We start from the raw sequence: 17656 nt of genomic DNA, 5'->3' as shown, positions 1-17656 counted from the left end.
TTTTTTTGGGGGGGGGGGTACTCATGTTCAGAATCACCACCAAAATATGATAGACCTTTTACAGCTATCTCATTCCTCCTACGCCCCTACTGAGCTCTCAGACTGTAGGCAGTTTGAGCCAAGATGTTTTAATTATCCCTCTATAGCTCACTGACATGTTGTGCTCTCTTTACCTGACCTCTTGACTTTGGTAATTTTTCCAAATAGCCAAACTGTGAGATTGATGTCACCAGTTTGAATTCTGGAGATGATGATGGGAATCCAAATGGATAAATTGAACAAGAGCCATTCATTCATCCATCACAGCTGTTTAGATGCCCTTGAACGCTGCACTGAATCTGCACCTGCTCCACTGGAGCTGCTCAGTGGCTATGCAGTGAAAGGTAGCACTGGGCAACTTCCAAGTGTGTGTGTGTGCATGCGTGTGCGTTAGAGAGTATTTATACTTCCTGACCTGAAGGACAGACATCTATTCTACCAACACTCTGCAGTAAAATATAAATGGTCAACTTGACTAGATATGTAAAGCCTGGTACACACATAATGTTTTTTTTTTTAATCTTATGAGATTTATTGTCTGGTCGAGATCTCACACGTGAAGATAAAAAAAAAAAGCAGTTTTGATCATACTGTGTGTGGTTTGCTCTGAAAATGTAATCACAGAACAACACACACACAGAACGATGCTGTCCCGGAACTTATCTACAATCTAGTCCTCCGAACTGAACAAACGTTGAAACGTAGAAGAACCATAGCAACAACTGGCAAAAAACGGTATTTTAGTTTATGAATTAAATTTTATCTGATGGATTCTCTGTTGATGGAATAGTTAGGTAAGTGAGCAGAAGTTTTAGATTTGCTGTATTCTTAAACCCATTTTTTAAAATTATTAAAAACTATCATGATAAATGATCACTCTTAAATAAATAGATGTTTAAAAAAGGGAGGTATGCATGTACTTTATTTCATGCCTTTCCATTTTTTCTTCTTGAAAAATGTGAGATTTTTCTTTTCCTGTGCTCCTGAGCTGGTCAGGAACATTTGACAGCCTGCATATACAGAGCATTATGACTGGCATCAGGCTGCACTAGACTTGTCATATTGATATTTTGTGTGTGTGTGTTTGCACAGGCCAGGCATTACTCAAGTCCTAAATCTTTTTACACAGCCATGGAGACATATCTTCTTTGTGGAGACAAATAGAAAGTCCTTGTGATATGAATATTTAATCATGAAAACATACTTTCAGGCTAAGAAAAACTAGATTAGGATTAGACAAGTTCAGGTTGAATGTATGATGTGGTCTAATTTCAGTTCTTCCACTAAAGTTCTAAACCTCTGTTTTGAGTGTTGCTGTGAAGGAGGGGTGCCCCATTTCTTTTAGATTAAATAGAAGGTCATCAAGTGGTCCAAATAGAGTGTCTTGGGTTGTTAGAATAGCCATTTATAGACCACCCCTTGAAAAACAGGCCATCCCATCCTACTGTGTTACACAAAAATGAAGGAATCTGGCCTTTTGGGGAGTTTGGATCAGATCTAAGTCTATAAAGTAAATGTTAAAATAAATGTCCTCTGAAGTCATGAATGCTGATTATATGAGAATAATTTAACACCTCATCAACCTCAGGTGTACATTCCTGGCCCAAGCTCACTTGTTAACTTCCTGTTTTTCTTCTAAGACACACACAAACACACTGATTCGCAGTATGAAGGCACCTTCAATCCTGTAGGTCTGCAAAGGTGAGAGTTGGTCTAGAGTTGGAAATTGGCAAATGGAATTTACCTCTCTGGGAAGGATGAACTGTTGAACATTGTAGAGTAGCTGTATGAATACAGTAAGACACAAACATAGTTATCCAAAGTCACTCTTGCAGAAGACTTGTCAACCCCTTCCTTTGGGCTGACTGACCTATACAATTAGCCTAAGTGGCTTGTTGCGTATGGATGAGCTGATAAAATGTCCCATTGAGGGGGCAGCATTGTGGTAGATTTTAAGGGCAGAGGAAGGACACTGTTTTGAAACCAGCTGGGACAATTTAGGAAATGAATTAAGTTTGTCGTCGTCCAACAACAAGCAGCAGAGGGCCTCTGATCAAGGAGTAAATCCACATACTGGAGGAGCTGCACAGTGGTGTGGTGGTAAGCACCATCACCTCATCACTGCCACCTCACAGCAAGAAAGTTCTTAGTTCTTGGGGCCTTTCTGCATGGAGTTTGCATGTTCTCCTTGGGCATGTGTGGGTTCTCTCTGTAAACTCTGGCTTTCTCCTACAGTCCAAAAAAACATGTAGGTTAATTGGTGTTTCTAAAGTCTCCCTAGGACTGAGTATATTGTCTCTCTGTCCTTTTTTTGTGATGGACTGGCGACCTGTCCAGCGTGTAACCTGCCTCTCACCTTTACAGTAGATGTGATTGGCGTCAGCACCCCTGCAATCCTTCATAGGGGGGTATAGGGGATGGATGGATGGATGGATGAGAGGAAGTGCTTGTGTTAAATCAACAAGTGGTATCTCATATCGATTGCTGGTTGCTAAATCAAAATTGTATCTTTGCAGAATTTGCTGTATCATCAAACATCAAAAAGCTATACATTCAATAAATAATAACCATAATATATAATGATCAAGCCTGTGATTCTGAATGTGTTTCTGAAAGATGCAATGTTGGTACATAAAGTATTAAACTGGAAGTTAAGCCCAGAAATGTAACTTGTTCCCATATGAAAATAAATAACAATTAATAGTTAAAAGTTAATCATTTACAGAAACCAAGTAAATCTCCAGACCAGTCATATAGTCAAACATCAGTCCAAACACCATAGCTGCCACTTTTCATGTAAATGACATCTACAAGCAGAGTTTATAAACCACACAACAGCAGAGAGCCTTAATTTAATGATGTTTGGCTGACTGACAGAACTGGTATTATAAATTTCAGCTAAGTAAATCGGTCGGGAACAGTTGCTGGCTCAAACTTGGTTCCTATGACTTGTTCTATAGTGTACAAAGTGCACTTATGGGGTATAGGGATAATGGATATAATGGATGGGGAGGTGGGAGAGGTGAGTGTCAAAATTAGCTGCAGACAGGTTAGGATTCTATTCTATTCTATTCTACAGTCATGTCTTTTGTCTGAACAGTTAGTGAACATTTGTGGATTAGGCAAGAAATGGCTTTGAACTTTTGTCCTTTAATAATGAATGAAAATGAGCAAATGCCCTTGAAAGGAAGTGCTTTCTAATTTAAAAATTTGGCACTCATATTCATCAGCGTACCTCAGCTCATTGAACCTTTTTTCTTGTTAAAGTCAACACTTGACAAAATGGGGAAAAGCTTTAATAAATGTGAAGTTTGAAATGGCAAACATTTTTAACTAAAGGGTTTTGACAGATTTTATGTTCTTAATAAGATCTTAAAGAATAAAAAATGCCAGTTTTAATCAATGTTAGGACTCGTTGCAAAACATGGCACTTATGAACGCTTGAAATCTACCAAACAGGACTTTAAAAGTCACTGAAAAGTCTTTGAGTTTGAAGTACATTTTCAGAACCTTTCATGGGTAACACAACTCAATCAGTTTTCCTTCATGCCTTTTTAATGAGGACATTGTGATTAGATGCAGGTGCCACACATGCAAATGTCTGCATGTATGCGACGGGGTGTTTCCATGTGTCCATATGCTTGCCTTAATGTGTTTGTGTGTGTATGTGTGATTACAAAATCTGCATGTGCACAGTGAAACCCCCAGAATGCAGAAAGGGACAGAACTTGAGTGTTTATGCATTGCAGCGTTGTGTAACCCTAACTAATGAATCATTGAGAAGCCCAGTGGTCCAGGGGTGACTTGACTAGCTGATTGGTAATTAATTGTTAATGAGGCTTAGCAAGCAAACATGGATCTGAGGAGAAAGAGAGGGGAAAAAAAGAAAGGAAAAAAACCATAGAAAGCCACAGAGATGAAAGAACAGAAACTGTTAAGCTTGAACCAAAAGTGAAAGCAGAGGAGAGACTGTAAGATGCTGAATTGACCAGGTACTGCATCACTTGATTAGTGGGGTGTACAAACACACATGCATGCACGCATGTAATTATATACACACACACATACACAGTTTGTGAGGTGGCTGAGTGACTCTGCATCACAATGCAGTGGCCTTGGGGAAAAGAGGACTAAAAGGGGATTAAAGTAGACACCTCATCCACTGCTTACATATGCTTACACACTAGGCTAACTAGTGGCTGCTTATTTTAGTTGTTGGCAGTGGTGAAATTGCTGGAACTCTGTGGTGAACACTGCTGACAGCTATAAAACTCTAGTCTTGCAGATGCTGTCACAGCTTTTTCAGACATGGCTGTCCACATCTGACAGAAACAACCTGCTGATTTAAAACTTCCATTATGCAGAAACCTTTTTTTTCTATTCTGTAATCTGCTGTTTCTAATTATTTTCACCATCTATTCGTCTATTTCTTTATTTTGTTTTGATTGCCTGTATTAGATGTTTTCAGAAGAAAATGGTGAAAAATGCCAATCACAAGGTGGAGACACTTATGCTTGAAAAAATGACTGTGTTACGACCCCTTTTGAGACCAGGGGTAATTAGGCTCACAATTCCAACCACTAACAAACACAATAGTGTACCTACGAAAGGAGAAAGTTTAATGCTCTTATAAACCGCAATCGGTAGTCAGACCAGCTACTACAACAAACATGCACAATCCCAGAGATGGTGAGCTGTGTGCCCTGATTCTTGGCGTCGTCCATCCTTTAAAGGCCGACTCGGATGCTGATTGGTTGACGACGACTCGGCTCGGCCGAACCATTGTCCAATAAGATCCTCACGTTGGTCTCTCCAGAAGGAATGCGGAAGTCTGATGAGCCAATCACTGTAGAGGCAGGAGTCCTCAGTAGGCCCGGTGAAGAATGACAGGCTAGGCACCAACCTTACACATACGTGCCCAGGGTGCAGACCCGGGGACGTAACAGACTGACTGTCAAAATTGTTCTCAGTAACCTAGCAGGGCTGTTGAGTTATGTCATGTTAGTTGTCACACAAATAATTGTAATCTGTTAAAAATTGAGCTGTTTCAATGAATTTTATGCCACTGACACGTAACACAATAGTGGCTTAATGATATGCGTAAATGAAGAAGATTTCTTGGTATTACAATTTGGACCATAAGTCTTAAAGATACATTCACCTTTGCAGTCTACTCTTTAAAACACTCATTGCACAGAGCAGATTTGTTAGAATTTGTGGTTATTGGTGACGTTTTGCTGTTTGGTTGAGGTGGTAGATATATATATATTTTTTTTAACAATGCCTTAACGTGGTAACTGATTTATGTAATTAATTGTGTTCATATTTTTAATGCAGTTAATAACTGCACGGCCTGACAAGCCCCATACTTCTGTCATTGCACTGTTATGATGGCTGGATATGGAGAGGAGAGAAGGAAAAGATGAGCCGGGGATGAGTTTGAGAATAAACGCAACATTAATGGAGCAACCTATGGACGTTGCCCTCATGGAGAATGAGGGTGCCTTAACATCCACTTTTTGCATTTTGCACAAACATGTCTACTCTAGTGGTTCTCTGGTAGTCTCAGTGTTTGTGCAGTGCAGCTGCTTCCTCCCTCTCTTCACATGTTGTTCTGTGAATCATGCTGGCTGTCGGTGATCAGCTGATCTGCTTTTCTCTCTTGATCATCGTTCAGCAGATAAGGAGAAAACTAGTGGTTCATGGTTCACACCAGCACATATTTACCTCAAAGTTTTATTTTTGGCAAGAACCTCGTCAACCACGGAAGTTGGCTGGTGGTAGACGTTTATACTTCAGCTATGCAGGGGTGGGTATAGAAAAGTTTTCATGGGGGGTCAGGCAGGATCACTGACCAGGAAAAGGGGGGCACAAATGAGACCTTTTTCTTAGGTCTAGATTTTGCAAAATATTGAACTGATTATTACATCTATCTTTTACCCAAGGAAAAGTCTGTTAAAACTAAATATGTTTAAGCAGCGGCTCATTCTGTTGATACAATAAAATAAAAACAGGCAAATTTCAGGCATAGTCTCAAATGGTGATTAATCATGATTAATTTGAAAGCTGTGATTAATTGATTAAAAAAAAAAACTAGGGCTGTCAAATGATTAATAATTAAATTTTTGATTAATTAATCAGATTAATTAATCAAAAAAATTAATTATTAATCATTTGACAGTCCTAGTTTTTTTTAATTGTACTGGACTGACAACCTTTTGTTGCAAATTTTCCAGATCATTGAAGCCTCCTTTTTTTACTACTGCTACTTGCTGCTCAGTATTGCAACTAAATTCACTTCATTATATTCTCATCAAAATAGTCAGCAGATTATTGATAATATTAAACATAAAAAGGCTTTGAGCTAACAAAAAACAGTTGGCTGCAAATATGAATAAATGTCATTTGAATTAGCTCATTATTTCAGCTTCCATCCGTTTAAGGGAATTTGTTACAGAATACTCTAATATTTGTTATTAGTGTTTCCGAGCCTGGGGCAACAGAGGAATCTCCTTATTCTGTTTTAACGTCCCTAGTAGTACACAGAGCCAGGTGCAAAAAGAAATGGTTATTTGAGTTTGTTGTAGAAATACTTAACTAGTGTGCACAGAGCCTGACCTCACCTCCGTCAAACACCTCCTGGGGTGAAGTGGAATGCCGACTGCAAGCTAGGCCTTATCGCCTGACATCGGTATCTGACCTCTCTAAAGCTCCTGCAGCGTAAATGGAGCAAAGCACTGCAGCCAGGTTCTAAAATTTTGTTGAAAGCCTTTCCAGAAGAATAGTGGCTCCTCTGGCAGCATATTAATGCTTACAGCTTGGGAAATAATTTTTTCACAGAGTTGGTATTTACATACCATGTAGTGCATTTTCTGTGTGTGTGTCTCCTTTCTTGTGTTGGCTCATGTCTGAATATTTAGACATTATGAAAGAGTTTATCCTTGGATATTTTCAGTTAATAGACTTCACTTTAAATTTAGATATTAGCACACTTTAGTGAAAGAGTTGTAATTGTTGGTAGTTTCCTAAATTTTGTTCATCACTAAGCCTTTTTGTTTTATTCAGTATCAATCAAATGTGTACTTCATTCTTTAGCATTTGATAAAGAAGTTGGTTTGTCAGCCACTGGAGGGGATAATTCTGCCCTCTTTATTGTGTGCAAAGAAGCTTTTATAAATTGACCCATATAAGAAAGTAGTCACACGAATTACCTGTGAACATCATTGCTCAGATTGGTTTACTGCAGCTGAATTACTGAGTGCAAAATCTGAAGGGCAAATGCATGAAAACTGGACAAAATAAAGTGGTTGTGAATGAAGGCTTGTTCTTTGATGTTTCTATGGCAGCTGCAAATGAAGGTATTCTGTAGTTGCTATGGCACTAATGGGAGGGGGAGGAGGGGTAGCAGGGGGTGTATTTGGTACAGAGTGTGTGTGTTAGGTGGTGTGTGACGTTGACTGTGGCATGCATGTTTCAGATCAGTCATGGCATGCTGTTACATGTGTGACACATGTTTGTGGGTATCTGGGTTTAACTAACAAAGGGGTCTTTCACAGTCCTAGCCTGTGGTGACTTAACTGATACCGCCCTTTCTCATCTTCAACCACCCTTCTCTGCTCACTACAGGGATTCATCTCTGGGTCAGTGCTTCCCCCTGCTGCCCTGGTTGTCATAGTTACTGCCTTAAGCATCACCCAGGACATTGCACAGAGGCGGGCGTGAGTCTCTGGCTTTTGCCATGAATTATAACCCAGAGGCTTCAGGGGCTGAAGCTGGCTGGCAGTAGCTTGAAATATGGCTGCGGTTTTGTTTGCTGTGATATATGGAGGCAACAGCGCTGGCCCCACTACGCTGCACTTTATTTCTCAGCACAGAAATTACTGTGCTTGTTTATGTAAGGAGAATGCTGGGCAGGGGTAATTACATTATAATGGTGCATGGGGAGTGTTGTTGGTTGGTCGGAGATCAAAAGTTTATAGTATCAAACCTGAAGGTCTCTTCTTTTTTTTTTAAATAAGGAAGAGATACTTGTGAGTGCAAGTAAAGTCAAGATTTATCCTGAAACAAAATGTGGTCATGTTTTAGATCTTAGTGCTTCAAAACTTGATACAGTCAATTTTGAAATTAACATAATTTGGAGAAGCAATTAGCAAGACTTCTGTAGAACAATGTACTTTATCTGCATACAAGAAGTTACAGCCTCTCAGGTTTCTGCACTGTTGTAGTTCAAGCGTAATTTTTTGGCTTCCCCCCAAAATGCAAGTTTATATGGCATGAAACAACACGTTGGAATTAAGTATTGCAGGTTAGTGTTTTCAGACTACAAAGTGTGTTCAATATTAAGTTTCCCACTTTAGAATAGTAAAACTTGCCTCTGAATTGTTGGTCTTTACTCTTTTAACTGAAAGGTGTAACATGATTGAATTAAACAAGAAACATGGGGTACAGTATGAGTCACCATTCAACAGTTTATTTTGATTCAGTGGATTTTACTGGATTTAACATGTTGAATTTTTGTTTAGCTCATAAGCGATAATCACAGGCATATACACTATCTTCACTGCTGAATGTGAGTAGGGCAAGTTTAAGCTTCAACTGTGAATCAGATTTCAAATATAGAACTGGGAAATATAACATGCTTAAATAAATCCAGGGGTTAATATTAAACTGGGTTTCAATTCATATCACTTGATCTTTGCACCTCGTAATGCAACTATTAATCTGTTTATTAACTCTTTATCAGGAAAACTGGAAAAAACAAGTTAGCATTACCATCTCTTCCCTTCACTGCTGCATTCACACACACACTCTGTATACCATATTTTAAATGCAGGCAACTTCCAAATAAGGTTTTCTCATTAATTGAACAAACCTTAACAATGTCTGAGAATTGGCTCATTAAGAGTGTCATTAACCAGTCATTACCACATGCTGTTTTAGATCCACTTTTTGAAATGGCATGATCTGTCTTTTACAACCACGACATCCTCTGCCAAACTCCCCATAAACACAACTTAAAGATGGTTGCACTGAGGAAACAGTGTTTTTACAAAACTGAGCTTACTTCTCAAATCTACTCTTTTGCATTTATGCTTTCAGCATTCATATGGTAAAAGAAGAGGATGATATCTGAATAAAACAGTCTAAAACATAGCCCCCATGAGAGAAATAAATATCCTCAACTATGATCATAATCATAGCAACTACAAATCTCCCCTACATCCTATTTTCCTCTATTAGACCATATTTCACTGCTTCTCCAACTTACTCCCAGCTGATAAAAAGCATCAAATGTGTGGACAGATGAGGCTGCAGCTGAACAGGACTGTTAAGATTGCATAGACTTGCACATAATCAGGGATATCACGGTTAGGTGAGGAGTCTATTTAGAGCTTAAAGGACATTAAACGACAATGCTTGCCACAGCCTGTTCACCCTGCTGCCATCTGGCAAGTGATACAGAGATGTTTACAGTCATCCCACCAAGCTTCAGAAGACTTTCTTTTCTCAAGCTGTGTGCTCTTTATTCCTCTGCCCACACTTCACCTAAAAATGAGCTTTGTTTGTTTATAGGGCTTATTATTTATTCATTCATATCTTATTTTTAAATGGGTGGCATAGAAGGACCTCATCTGGAATCATGTTAAAGATCTTGTGTTGTGCATTAATAAACCAGTCTTAAACCTTAAAGTTAAAAGTGACAGAATGCTTTTTTTTCCTGTTACACATTTATTTGCATCCGTCAGCTGTTGTGTGATCAGCTCAGTGTGGTGGACTTCTCTTCATGTGTACCTGCAACCTTTTTTTTTCCTTGAAAGCAGTAACAATTTTTAGGATTTTAATGAAACAGTTCATTAGCAGAACAGCTAAATCTAAATGTTTTGTGGCACCAGTAGATTGCGTGATGACTGTGGTGTTTAGAGATGAAACATTTTGGTGACGTGGGGTTTAAATTGGCACACCAGCAAATTGGTGTTACTATACCTTTTAATGTGATACTTCAAGGCATACTTGTGGCTTTTTCCATGTCACTGTTTGTACTATCTGCAGCCTTTCAAGCTTGGCCCTTTTTCCCTTTGCTGCCAAGTAATGCTGTATTTGTTATATATCCGAAGTGGAATGTTGAAACTCTAAATCATGAGGGAGGGGGGAATATGAAAATCTTTCTCAAACTACAAAGTAGGAAGTCCAGAATCCCATGGTGGTTTTTATTTTTCTATTGGTTCTCTGATCTAGACTTTGTGGCAAATTACCAGTTGTTCTGTAATGGCAGGTGTTGTTCAATCACCAGGTCATAAAACTTTTGCTGCAGGTGGTCTTGCAAAAATATACAAAAACAACCTAATCCCTTGAAATATCAAATGCTAATAGCTCCATAATGGCATTGAATGCAGCCATGGAGGATTCCACTGTGTTTTATCTTGATGGTAGTGTCCGGTTGATTCTAAAGACTTTCTAACTAACAGACCCCAGCATGGTAGAATAGGCACTTCTACATCCTCCGCCATTATTCTCAACACTGGTGTTCCCCAAGGCTGGGTGCTGAGCCCTGTCTTCTTTACGCTGTACACCCATGTCTGCATCGCCACCAACAGTTCCAACACCCTCATCAAATTTGTGGATGACAGTAACAATGATTAGGCGCCATACAAAGAGGAGGTCCAAATGATGGCGGCCTGGTGCAAAGACAGCTATCTCAACCTTAATGCCAGAAAGACCAGAGACATCATTGTTGATTTTCAGGAAGACGAGGAGCACACATCACTCAGGCCTGAACATCAATGGTAGGAGTTTCTTGGACTATACGTCTCAGAGGACCTGAGCTGGACCCTGAACACCACCACCAACATCATCAACAAAGCCCAGCACCGTCTCTTCTTCTTGAGGACACTTTAGAGCAGTGTTTCTCAATCCTGGTCCTCGGGCACCACTGCCCTGCATGTTTTAGAGGTGTCCATCTTTAACCCACCTGACTCAAATGAATGGCTCATTAGCAGTTTACAAAGAACTGGACAAACAGTTAAATTAATCTGAATCAGGTGTACTGGAGTTGGAAATAACTAAAACATGCAGGGCAGTGGTCCCTGAGGACCAGGATTGAGAAACACTGCTTTAGAGGAACAAACTCCACTTAACCATTGCTGGAGAACTTGTACCGCTGTAACAGAGTCTTCTAACTTACGGCTGCATGGTGTGGTACCCCAGCTGCACCGCAGCAGAGAGAAAACAGCTGCAGCAGGTCATCAAGATGACTCAGAGGATCATTGGCGTCCCGCTCCCACACTTGGAAGAGATCTTCCTGAGCTGTCTCCTCTGAGAAGACACAAAGATCCAGAGCGACCCCATCCACCCAGGACAACTCACTGTGCACCACCTTCCCCTCTGGGAGGCTCAGAGTCATAAAAACTCAGACCAACAGACTGAAACACAGCTTCTTCCCTGTGGCTGTGAAGAGACTTAACACAGGAGAGATGCCCTCCATCCACCTTGTGCAATAATAGACTGCTGTCCTGACCACTCTTCCCACTCTCAATAATCTTACACACTTTTCAGCTTTTACATTTACTTTTATATAGCGGCTTGAGTATTTATTTATGTATGTACATGTGACTGTTTGTTTGTATATATGTACATATGCACATTTGATATATGGCTGCTAGTGGAGATTGCTCCTAAACAAAGTTTTGCTGTACCCAGCTGTACAATGACAATAAAGCTTATAATTGAATCTAGTTTGATGAAACCTGTGCATGGCAGTTATTTTTACTCATGTGGAAAAAAATGCTGTATCTCTAAATCAATAACTTGAAATATAGCTGCCACTGATGAGAAATAGCTTAATTTTCTGTATCATTATTTAAGGGTCCAGTTAGGTGTGTTTAAAAAATGCACCCTGACTGTCGGATGTTAGTCTTTCTCTGCCCCTCTCAAGCTGAGATGGACTGACGCTCCTTTAGAAATGTTCAGTGAAATTATGGTTAATTTAGTGATGTTATTACTGTTCAGTGAAGTGTTAAAATCTCATGGTGATGACAATATGTGAAAACAAGCTTACTTGTTTAAATAAATTACTGAATGTGGTTGTGATCTGAGCTGACTATAACTTATACTAAGCAGTTAGGCCTGCTTAACTTGACTTCAGGTTTGAGTAGTAGTATTGCCCTCTAAAAGACTATATGAGAGACCGTGCTGGTCTTTTAGTGACTACTGATCAAATTATTTTTGGATGATTAATTTTTGACTAATTACTATCTGTGCCCAATTGATAAAGCAACCTTATTTAATTTTTTTTTAGCTGAAAGTCCACCTTCTAGCCCAGACGGTCCTACAAAAAACTAATTTACAAGAAGCAAAGGAATTATCAGCAGTGAGTTGTGACTCTGGAGAAAAGTAAACTAACACTCACTTCTGAAACTCTTCTTACATAATTAATGATTGATTTGGGCTTGAGTCTTAATGTTTTATTTATCTATTTATTTCCTAAATATACCTTTTAAGATTACAGACCAGGTTGATTTCATGTTACAGGTTATTTAGTAATACAAATTCTTGGTCAGAAATGCAAACAGGAAAGTCTGATGTCAGATGTATCTCTTTACAGCGGAGCAAACCAAGCTCACAGTGTTTGAATAAATAGTAAGTCAGTTTTCCTGCTAGTAGGTTGGAGTGTGCAGTTATGTGCAGCTTTTCATCCCACAGCTCATTTTGGCTAGTCTTTCATGTTCCATTATACGCATAAATAAGCAGAAAGCTACTGTGTCACCTGAGAGCTAGGGTCATCCCTGGCTTTTTTTTCTCTTCTTTTATGATTAGAATTTTATTGTTTTATATGAACAGTACATCAATGACAACAGAATATCAATATATGTAAGAAGCAAAATTCAGGTACAAACAAAACCTAACGGTAACAGAGAACAAGGTACATCGAGAAAAGAGAACAAGTCTTAAACTTCCCTGTCATCGTTTCAGACATGTTAATCAACATGTATCGATTAGTAAATTTCTAGCTTAATAGATCCAATTTGTGTCAGGGATCACCAATGATGGCAAGGAAGTTGGCTATAAATTTTCCTGCTTGACTAATAAGTCTAAAATGGGGGACCTCACAGGCTGCTTTGGTGCACAGTGCAGAGAACCATATTCTGACAGAGGGCAGAGTGGCTGACTTCCAGTCAGTTACAGTGATCTCTCTACCCAGCTAAGCACCGTCAGCAGCCAGTTCGCCTGTGCTACGAGGAGATCTTTTAAGGGTAGATGACCCATAAACATCCCTCTTTAGTAAAAGTTAGCTTGAGGTCAGCCTACCAAGCTGACTTCAGGTGAAGACTCTTATTATCAGAACTTTTAAGCAGCAGGGAGTAGCATTTGGATGCCTCATGGCCAATGCCTAAAATCTTAACAGCATTAAGGAAGACCTCGGAGCTTGGTCGGGCTTTTGTGGTGCTATCAAAAGTTTGGGAGAGAAGATGTGTCACTTGAACCTATCACCAGAGCTGATTTTTGGGGAGGCCAAAGTGCTCTTCAAATGAAGTAAAGAACCTTCTATAAATTGCTCAGTGCAATTATGGCTCTCTACACTTGCTGCTCCCAAAGTAACAGATTTTTTTATGTTCAGCTTAGGGTTTAGCCCAGACTTGTTCCAGAGAATTTATGTTAATATTATTGGAAACAGCATTAATTATCTTTATAGATAATACAGTACAACATAACCTCAATCCGTGCTGAATCCTGACAAAATTGTTTGCATTAAATTACATAAATGGACACAATAACAATTGAAGGCATGGTCTTGAAATGTTGAGATTTAAATTTTCTGTAAGTTCTGCAGAACTAAACTGCTACATGCTTGCAGCTATAGAAACATGCACTGCAAAAGCTAAAATGTAAAGCATGTTTATGAGAAAATCTTCCAATCTGATTTTGGCTATGTACATGCTTACAAATATTCTTTGTTCAGCTAGTTAAATCTACATACCACTGCCAGAGCTGCAGGAGAGGTGCAGCCGTTGCCAGCTTCAACAGCTGTAAGCAAGATTGCAAAGCTCTCAGTATTTTCTTATTCTCCTTTGATATTTCTTAATCTGAATTAGAGACTTATTCAGTTTTTATTGGTTACTGCACTGCATGAGATATGCCTTTGGATCTTCTCATGAGGTTTCAGCTATTTAACCAAATCTTTTTAAGTTTCCCAAGCCCTCATATGTTAATATAGTTTCTTTGACTTTTTTTTTTGCTTCACTGACAGACCAAAACTGTATTCAATAAATAGTCAAACAAGACTAACAGCAGAAAATGTGCAAATATGGTAATCGTAAATAACAGATTGAAAAAAGAGATGACAAGAGGCCTCCTCTACAATAGATTGTTTCAACAAGAACTCCAGAATGACAATTCTGTTAGTCACTGATGTTTATTCAACATGTGTTTGGCTATCATTATTTTGTTAACTGAACACTTGATATATCGACAAACATAATGGATCATGCTACAACCCTTTTACTGGAAACCTGCAGTATCACATTAGTCTATAATTTATGTTTGTGAATAATGCACATCTGTTTTTTTGTTCTATTAAATTAGCAGGACTAGTTGTTATTACACCTCAAATATTCAATGTCTCATCCCAGTTCAGAACCCTTAATTTATTCTTTCTGCCTCAGTTAGGCCTGCTGATACTGCGCAGTGATCCAGATGAAGTGTGGGTAAACAACATATACCATCAGTGATGTGGTATTAGTGCTGTATTCAGCACCATGATCTGTATCTACAGAAAGTGTCTTCACACAGCTGTATAGAATATATATATATATATGTATATAGAGAGAGAGAGCGAGAGACCACCAGTGATCTGCCATGCCAACACTGCTGCAGTGACTTATGTAATCTCAGTGAAGTACACAATCAGCACTATTATCTGGTCTCTTGCTGCCAAGCTGATGGCTGAATAATCAAGGATGGACAGTGCCTTTTTTTTTCTTCTTGCTTATTAATGTGCTCAGCAGCCTCTTGATGGTTTAACTTCTCTAGACATACTATCTCCCTCCCCTCTATTTTTTGTTATTCTCTTCAACTAACATATTTTCTTGCTTCTTCTTTGCTTCTTCTTTAAGGTTCCTGAACCTCTTTCCTGCTGCTTTAACTACCCTTTTCACGCTTTTTCTTCTTTATAGCCATGTTAATGTCTTCACCAACCTTTATTTCTTTTTTCTTTGCTGCTCCCATTCTCTCCTTATAGACCTTTTAGCTCCGTTTGGTTCTCCACAACCTTTGATTTTTCTTTTCTGTCTTTAGTTTTTTTTTAAAACTGTCTCGTTTTCAAGACAGTCTAAAATAACAAACTTTGTGAAAGTGACCACAGACTCAAATTTGAATTTGACAATGTCTTGATATATTGACCAAATACCTGCAAAACTAATGAGTTTCTAAACTCAGCTCCGTGGTTAGTGCTTATAACAAATTGTTGGCACTTAAAATGAAGAAGATTAACTCGGTAAAAACTGTCTGCCTGCCATCAACACATTAGCCTCATCTTGTTGCTGTAGCTCAGAGCACCGCTGGTCTAAGACAGAGGCTCAAAGAACCACTAGTTTGTAAACACGTTTTCTGTTTTTCTCAATGCATACTTTAACTGTTTGTGGGCTTTTTTTGTTCTTTGTCTCTGCAGGACTGGGTTTTCCTCACTCGTTTTTGCTTTCTGACTGACTTTGGCCGTTTAGATTTCCGATTTCGCTATCCAAAGGTAGGTTTGTGTGTTTGTATCATACGTTTGTCTTTTCAAAATCTGGATTAAAAATCCTATTAATATAAAAAAATAAAATAAATAAAAAATAATAAATATAGAAGGTTGTGTGAAATATAAGTAACAACCCAATGCAATTATATTGGAATCAGAGCTCAAAACAGGGAATGTTTGTTTGTTTTTTAAATGTTGGCATTTAATTTTCAGTTTGATTAAAGCAAAGACTTTACTTGTTTGGACAGGGCAACAAAATGCAGAACAGTGGTACAAGTGATGTCACCATTAACACGGAAACATAAATCCAGATTTCAGAAAATTTTCCTGGGCAGATTTTTCATATTTCATCAAAACAGCGGCTTACCTCTGCATTACAACAGAATGAGTACATTAGAAGAGTCTGGGTGTGAGTTTAGCCTCTGCAGTTCAGACCAGCTGAAAAGCAAAATGCAATAAGATACCCTGAACTGTGTAGTCGTTCTAGTTTTAGTTAAACTCAGACTCTAAATAAGTTGCAGATAATTTCTTTCTGATTTAAAATTCCATTTTAAATCAAACTGTATTATATTGAGATTGCCTCCAATCCCAACCCCCCTTCCCCCGAATCCACCAGCTTTCCCTCATTCTCTTGTATATCTTGCTTTGGGTCCCTTTTGTTCTTCAGCTCTTCCTTTTAAGCCATGACTTTTTTGTTTTTTATACTTTTGAGCCTGTAGATTTTGAAAACAGTTTTGTCCCATAAATTTTAAACCCGTTCACTTTTTCTGATCTATGCACATCCCAGTACAATCTCTTTTTCTGTCACTGTTTCTTCTCTGTGCAGTCTCGCTGCTGCCAGAACATACTGCTCTACTTTGATGACAGTTCTCAGTGGCCAGCTGTGTACAAAAGGCCAGAAAAGGTGAGATATTTACCCTCTGCATCATGACAAACAAAATAAAGACTTTTTACATGTCAGTATAATACAAAGTTGTGCCACTAATTTTCACAATTTCACTTGAACCAAAAGATCGAAGAAAAAAACAGGCTGTCAGTTTTTTAAGAGTTGACATTTTGAAAATGGGAACTTTTCACTCACAAGCGAAAATGAATTATTGATGATTCATGCAATGATCAAGGATGGAACGATGCAGATTCGTTAACACAAATTGAGAAAATTCTACTCGAGCCACTTCATTGAAAATAATGACTTTCTACAGAAATATACCAAATTTGCCATAGATTTGAATTCAAATCAAATTTAAAGGCAAGTTAAATAAGAAACTGCATCTATACACATTAAATTTCAAATAAAACAGATGCTGTCAAGGTAAAGTGGATCTTTCAATCTTAATTTGATCATATTTAAATCAACATTGTGCGAATTAAAACCATATCTTTGTCTTGTGTATTTGTTAAAACTGTATGAATCAAAGAGCTATTATTCCTACACTCTTCACTCAGTACCACCGTGAACACTCCAAAAGACCCTTGAAGCTGAAAGTCAGCACTTGAGGCATGTGGGTGCTCTTTTATTAGAAAATCTTCTAGAGTGCAAACCCATTAATAGAAACAGTTACACAAATAAAAAAAAGGGATATCTCTCCACATAAAAGACTGAACTGTAGGCCTTTAGAGTATTTCCTAAATTGAATCAACTTCTTCTTATATTCCCTGAGTATGCAGAGGTCAGTCAACCTCTGTCTGATTCCACTATTTGAGATCTAAGGGTTGAGACTTTTGCCTGCAGAGAGACTGAGTACATTCATGTAAACTGGTCTGTTGGTCTGTCCTTTAGCCACAGAAGCAGCTTGCATCAATTTTTAATGTTTGCCTGCATATAGCACAGTCAGCTGATACTGAGATGTAACACAATTTAACCTATAAAATCTACTTGAAGTC

General features: G+C 38.5%; 1 protein-coding gene across 1 annotated transcript in view; it reads left to right on the top strand.

The window, feature by feature from the left end:
• tmem145 (transmembrane protein 145) overlaps positions 1-17656 on the top strand; it is a 46934-nt gene that overhangs the window by 1473 nt on the left and 27805 nt on the right. Inside the window, exons 2-3 of the mRNA XM_041988720.1 lie at positions 15704-15778; positions 16599-16676. Of these exons, the coding sequence (XP_041844654.1) occupies positions 15704-15778; positions 16599-16676 (153 nt within the window). The remainder of the gene's footprint in view (positions 1-15703; positions 15779-16598; positions 16677-17656) is intronic.

The sequence above is a fragment of the Melanotaenia boesemani genome, chromosome 6 (assembly GCF_017639745.1).
Source record: "Melanotaenia boesemani isolate fMelBoe1 chromosome 6, fMelBoe1.pri, whole genome shotgun sequence".
NCBI classification, from domain to species: domain Eukaryota; kingdom Metazoa; phylum Chordata; class Actinopteri; order Atheriniformes; family Melanotaeniidae; genus Melanotaenia; species Melanotaenia boesemani.
This window is presented reverse-complemented; position numbering and strand designations above follow the sequence as displayed.